A 6,000-nucleotide genomic window follows, 5' to 3' on the forward strand; every position below is an offset into this window, starting at 1 on the left:
CCTGATGTCAGATGCTTTAATTATCAGGTGTCTTACTTTTACATCCATTACGATGAGCGTTGTTGGAAGCATTTGTGTATGACAAATAACATGTTAGATACTCTGTTCTGGTTTTATAGCTCTAGTTTTCTAGACTTAAAGCTTCAACATGATCTTGCTCCTCTTGTGACTCTGGGTGCTGAGTCCTCTTTAATATTGAGAATTTTTTCAGTCTTTGTTTATTAGAGCAGTAAGTAGAGCTTGTGAGCTGCTCTCTTCCTGTTACAACTCTGACCTTTCATGTTTGATTAATCATTATGCTGAAAAGGCCTTTGATCATATCATAAATGCAGAATTACAGCAAATACAGTCCCGTTCTTCTGAGCCTGCCAGGAGGACGTGGCTGTTCCGCAATTATTAATTTCTTTAGAATCTGATGGTGTTTACTGCCTGGTGTTAGTGATGTTTACAATGGAGAATTTTGTTCCATTTGGCCAATGATATCACAGTGATCAGGGAAAACACCCTCTCAGACAGCTATAAAAGAAAACAGCTCCAACTCTGCAGGAATCCTGTACAAAGAAGCTTCAGCAGCTCTTCATCACACTTTGAGACTTTAAGCTCCAACATGGTCTTGCTCCTCTTCCTGTTCAGTCTGGCTCTGGGTGCTCCTTCTGAGTCTCCTTCTGATGACAATGAAGTGAAGCTACAACTTGGTAACCGTCCTATATTCTGACTCTTCCCTCCCTTCTTGTATTTTAACTTTATTTGTGTGTTTTTTTTTTATTATTATTTTAATCACATTTTAGTCAAACACTCCAGGATTTTCTGCTTGTTATGTTTCAGCAGTCAGTGATACAAAATTCTTGGTGTTGGATTGTAACACAAATTTTTTGCCCATGTCAGATGGGTTCTACTATACCGTAGAGTTATTATAAAGACTGCTTATAAACACAATAAGAGCAGCTTACTTCTCTGCATGTTTTAACTTTCACAGTGTCAATTGTGCAGACATGCTTATCTAATATTCTTCAGTGTCACGATTCACTGAGGACTCACACGCAGGACTCTTCAACTTGAGAAGATCACAGTGGCATTTATTACACGTTTCACTAGGTGTATGTACAGACAGGCGGGGAATAGTGCTATATACAAGGTGACAGGGGTATGGGATCCAGAGGATCCAAGCTGGGGAGGACAGGGCGAAAACACTTGCTCCTGTTCGGTCACTCACTGCTTGCTTCCAGTCACTCTCCAATCACTCACGGCAAGGAATCCTCTCAGGGTAAACAGAGACGGATCCAGGCAATCCGAGTCACACAACAATCCAGCGATGAATAGCTGACATCCCTCTGCTTAAATGCTGACAGCGCAAATGAGACTCAGGTGTTTCCACTTCACGGGTGCGTGGGCCGAGGGTGTGAATCCGCAATGAGTTCCGCACCAGCGAGAGAGAGAGATAAAGAGAGAACTAGAGACAATAATGCTACTGATCAGCTACTTGCTGATCCACCGGGCCGTGACATTCAGAGGGTACATCAAAGAAAAAATGTCAGTCACACAGTCAGTCAAACAGTTACTAGTGCATGGAAACTGTCCCATGTTCTGGTACAGAACATGGGACAGTCTAATGCGTGTGCAGTGAGTTTTGTCTACTGGCATGCAGGACAACCAGACAAAGATGGAACAAATGAGCACTGTGTTCACACTAACATGTTTGACGCAAAGAAGTGGAATGATCACCAATGTTCTGTCAATTTCGCTTTTGTTTGTGCAACGCAGATAACTTGCCCTTAGATACTTAAATGTACATTAAACCTGCACTGTTTATGCTATCTGTCTTTTGTGTGTTTGTGTGACAGCCTCAAAATTCCACTAATCTTGATTTTCATATCAACCACTGGCAGCTGCACTCGAAGGAAATATTTATTCATCATTTTCATCTCAAAATTTATGGAAGGGAAGACTGGAGTTCCATCAGTTTCTTATTTGCTGTTTCACAAATCATATCTTTACCTTTTCCATTTCCTTTCTACCCACTGCCCTCTTTCCTTAAAAACTCCCTACCTCCACAATTATGTCATCTGGACCAGCTGCCTTTCCACGAGCTGCCCTCACTCCCTCCTTACTAATCCTCTGCATTTCCTGATGTCCTCATGTCTCTCTTATTTTCTTCATTCCATCACTCTCTTAACTTGTTGGTACATTTCTGTTTCTATCGTTATCTGTGGTCAAGTTACTTAAAAATAGTCATTAGTAATTAGTTAGTAGTAATTAGTAATTAGTTAGTGATTACTAGTTACTAATTACTGATTAAAATTAAATTATATGCAACAGTCTTTAACTCGAAGAAATTTGTTTAACATTTCAACCTATTTTCTGCTTATTCCAGCATATAAAATGAAATCATTTTTTGTGTTTACACTCACTTTTTCAAATAGATGCAAGTAAAACAAAGCAAAAAAATAAATAAAATAAAGATTCAGCTGCACTAAGTCTTAAATCAGTTTTCACCTGTTTACCTGGAGCGGGGCCATTAGAGGATTGCCCGGTGCCCCAGCGTTCATGTCAGTGGGGGGATCCGGGGTTTCTCTGTTAATTTCACATTCCTGTGGCGGCGTGCTATGTGCTTGCTCAGATTTGAAGTTGAATTTTTTGCTGTAGAAAGAAGTTTTCTTCCCACACAGAGTGTACAGCGGACGCTAATGTTTTTGTCACTTTTTACAGAATCAAACTCAAAGTAATTTCAGTACTTCTAAGCTTTAAACATGACATGGTCGTACTCTCTCCTGCACTCCATATTATCCATTGCTGATCTACACACGTCTGTAGCTGTCACAGATGTCGCAAGCGCTTATGTCATTGTCATGAGACACAAACAAAATCATGACGGTTTAGTAGTGCACTAACGCAGTGTGCTTTCGAGAAAGTAACAGTAATCTATTTACTTTTTTGCAATCCCTTACTTTATTTGAAAAAAGTAATCAGATTACGCATTATAGCCAATCTCTGATCGTTATCAACGCTAACCTACTGCACATCTTTTCCAGCTAACTCTCTACCTAGCCAATTAATATATTTGTTCTTTTCTCATTCCTTATGTCCATCCTCACATTGTCACTTTTCCTTCGTCACCTCTCTTGTTGCTGTCCACCTAGCCTCTCAGTACTCCTGTCTACTTTCTTGATCTGCATGACTATCCCACTTTTTCTTCGCTTTGAATACTTTCCTGTGTCCTCTTTTCTCTGTTCACAGGATACTCCAAACACCTCAGCGTTTTCCCTCAACACTTCAGTAGTACTTCCCCATTTATCTGTCAACTCTTTCACCATTGAATTCATGCCTCTCCCTTCACTAACATCTTCTTCATTTCCAAACCATTCGATGTTGCCTAGCTATATTGTCTCCTGGCATCACTTTGCAGTCTCCTATCTCTTTCATATTGCAAATTCTGCATGCAATCCACCTGCGTACACTCTCCTCCACTTTTGTTCCTCCCTGCCAGGGTTCCTGGGTCATTGACCCAGTGTTTTCAGTTTATTCATGTTCTCTCTTTAGTTTCCATATGTTCACATTTCCTGTTTTATTATGTTAGCAATTTGTCAGTGTCTGTGCTTTATGTTTTAATTCTACTTTGTGTGTCATTAGTCAGATTATGTCCAGCTGTGTACTCACAAACCTCTCATCATATGTTGAGACTTAAAGCTCCAATATGATCTTGCTCCTCTTCTTGTTCGGTCTGACTCTGGGTGCTCCTTCTGAGTCTTCTGAGTCTCCTTCTGATGACAACTTGGTGTCTGTCCCATACTCTGGCTCCTCTTTACTTTTTCTTTATTTGTGTGTTTTTGGACTAAATGTGATTCAGTTAAACACTCCAATAACCCATTTCAAAGTCATGCCAGATGGGTTCTGCGACACCACAGAGTTATGATGAAGACCTGCTCACTAATGAAAGAGCAGTTTACTTCTCTTTGCATTTTAACATTCATCTTTATGGACAGACTGATCTTTTGTTATCAATAAAACATCCCAGATTGTCAGAACCGGTTATTCAGAGGACACGTTGATACTTCAGATTAAGTGGATGTAATGTGCTAACTAATACTTAACTTCTCACAAAATGAGACTGTATAGATAATACCTGTTATATCAAGGCCCTGTGGCATTCACACAGTGACACAGAATAACAAACACATGTATAAATTTTTCAGAGTACTAACAGTGAACCTTTGTATTGGTCAGCTGAGTTCAGCAGAAGATGGAGACATTGTTACGATGAGCGTTTTCTGTCTAAACCACCACATAACAGATTCAGTATTTTAATGAAAGTTATGTTGTTGCTGTTTTTGTTGCTGTTGTTTTAAAGAAATCGTGAATTTCACAAGCAGACATTATGAAGGTCGTATACTTCTAATATTGTTAATATATAATCACGTTCCTCAAAGGCCACCTCCAGGTGGACCTGGTATCCTGTTTTCACTTATGTCCATCTTCTATGTAGTTCTGTATGAGTAAAGGGGTTTTTGTTTATTTTTTGCCAAATAGATATGAAGAAGCCTTTTTGAAGCATATACGAAAAGGCAGCCTGTTACTTTGTGGCACGTTCAGGATCTCAGAGCTACTCTGAGCAGCTGAACTTTGTGATAAAAAGCATGTTATTGTTCATCTTCTTGTTTCTGTTTTCTTTAGATAACCAGAAAGTGAAACTACTGCGTGGGAACTGTCCCATGTTCTGGTGGAACTTCAATGGCCGCTGCTACAAATATGTGGCCACACACATGACCTGGGCTGATGCAGAGCTCTACTGTGTGTCACAGCGAGCCAACCTGGTGTCTATCTACAGTGAGGAGGAAGAGGAGTTTGTAAAATCTTTGATTAAGAACTTTGACCATGCTGAGGGACGCACCTGGATTGGACTGAGTGACCTCCATAAAGAAGGCAGATGGATGTGGTCTGATGGTTGTGCAGTGAGTTTTGTCTACTGGCATGCTGCAGAGCCAAACAATGGTGGAGGAGCTGAACACTGTGGTCACAACAACTATGATACAAATAAGAAGTGGAATGATGTACCGTGTTCTGTAACTTATACCTCTGTTTGTGCTACTCGTGTAGCTTGCCCATAGCAACTGAGAATCTTACATATTCAAAGACTTTATAACTTTCATGTTAATTATTGCTGGATCAACAACTGTAAATATCACCTAAGTCATACCTTAATTCTAAATCTATATCTTATTCTGTCAAAATCTTTAATTTTATCACAGTTTTGTGACATTTTAGAAGAAGCTGAACTGTCTGATATTGAATCCAAGCTGAACATTAAGCTTCATAAATGAATCCAGACAGTGATATAACAACAGTGTGCATCTCATGATTAAAGCTTTTCGATCTGGCTCTGGGGGTGTTCTTGCATTCAAATGAACTTAAAGTAAAACTACTGAGTGCTAACTATCCCATGTAATTTTAGAACTACATATATACAAGATACACAGATGGAAACACTAGCAAAACTCACCACTTGTTTCCAAAAATTTACAAAGCCTGAGTGTTGTTGCTGTACTAGTCAAGTTGCAGGCGTTTGACTCCAGGCAGGTGCATTTCTCAGTGAGTGAGGCAGGAACTTCAGGTGGGTAACTAGGAAGCAGACAAGGACAACTGAACAAAATTTACAAAAGTCATCATCAAACAAGTTTAGTCAATTTGCCACCATAGTGAAGTCAAGTTGCCACAGCTAGTCCTTAAATACACAGTACAGATAAAAGCAATGAGTTGCAGGTGTGTGAGCACGCCTGGGAAAGGGCAGCATTGCCCACGGGTAGAGGCGCAGGTTATCTGCTCACCTCTTCATCACCTAAGATGCACGGACATCAACAGTAGCTGTTCAGTGGACATCAAAAACGTTACAAAACAACTCCTTCAGTGGACCAAAATTGGACATCCAAAAATGACGACATCTGTTTACACAGTGGGAAAGCTCATCCAATTAATAAGTCTTCTTTTGAAAGTTTGCAAATGTGAAAA

The 6,000-nt window shown here is 39.9% G+C and overlaps 1 protein-coding gene across 1 annotated transcript; it reads left to right on the plus strand.

The window, feature by feature from the left end:
- The first annotated feature begins 3,691 nt into the window (after positions 1–3,691).
- On the plus strand, positions 3,692–5,102 carry LOC135932234 (lactose-binding lectin l-2-like). Its single transcript, XM_065469597.1, has 2 exons — positions 3,692–3,772; positions 4,677–5,102. Exons 1-2 carry the CDS (start codon positions 3,692–3,694, stop codon positions 5,100–5,102), a joined length of 507 nt encoding a protein of 168 aa, XP_065325669.1.
- Positions 5,103–6,000: the final 898 nt, after the last annotated feature.

The sequence above is a fragment of the Pelmatolapia mariae genome, linkage group LG22 (genome assembly GCF_036321145.2).
Source record: "Pelmatolapia mariae isolate MD_Pm_ZW linkage group LG22, Pm_UMD_F_2, whole genome shotgun sequence".
NCBI classification, from domain to species: domain Eukaryota; kingdom Metazoa; phylum Chordata; class Actinopteri; order Cichliformes; family Cichlidae; genus Pelmatolapia; species Pelmatolapia mariae.

Excerpts from the sequence above, each read along its gene's own strand:
- LOC135932234 (XM_065469597.1), top strand. The coding sequence starts at position 3,692 with ATGATCTTGCTCCTCTTCTTGTTCGGTCTGACTCTGGGTGCTCCTTCT. Across the intron at positions 3,773-4,676 it reads CTCCTTCTGATGACAACTTG|AAAGTGAAACTACTGCGTGG; the intron begins GTGTCTGTCCCA and ends TTAGATAACCAG.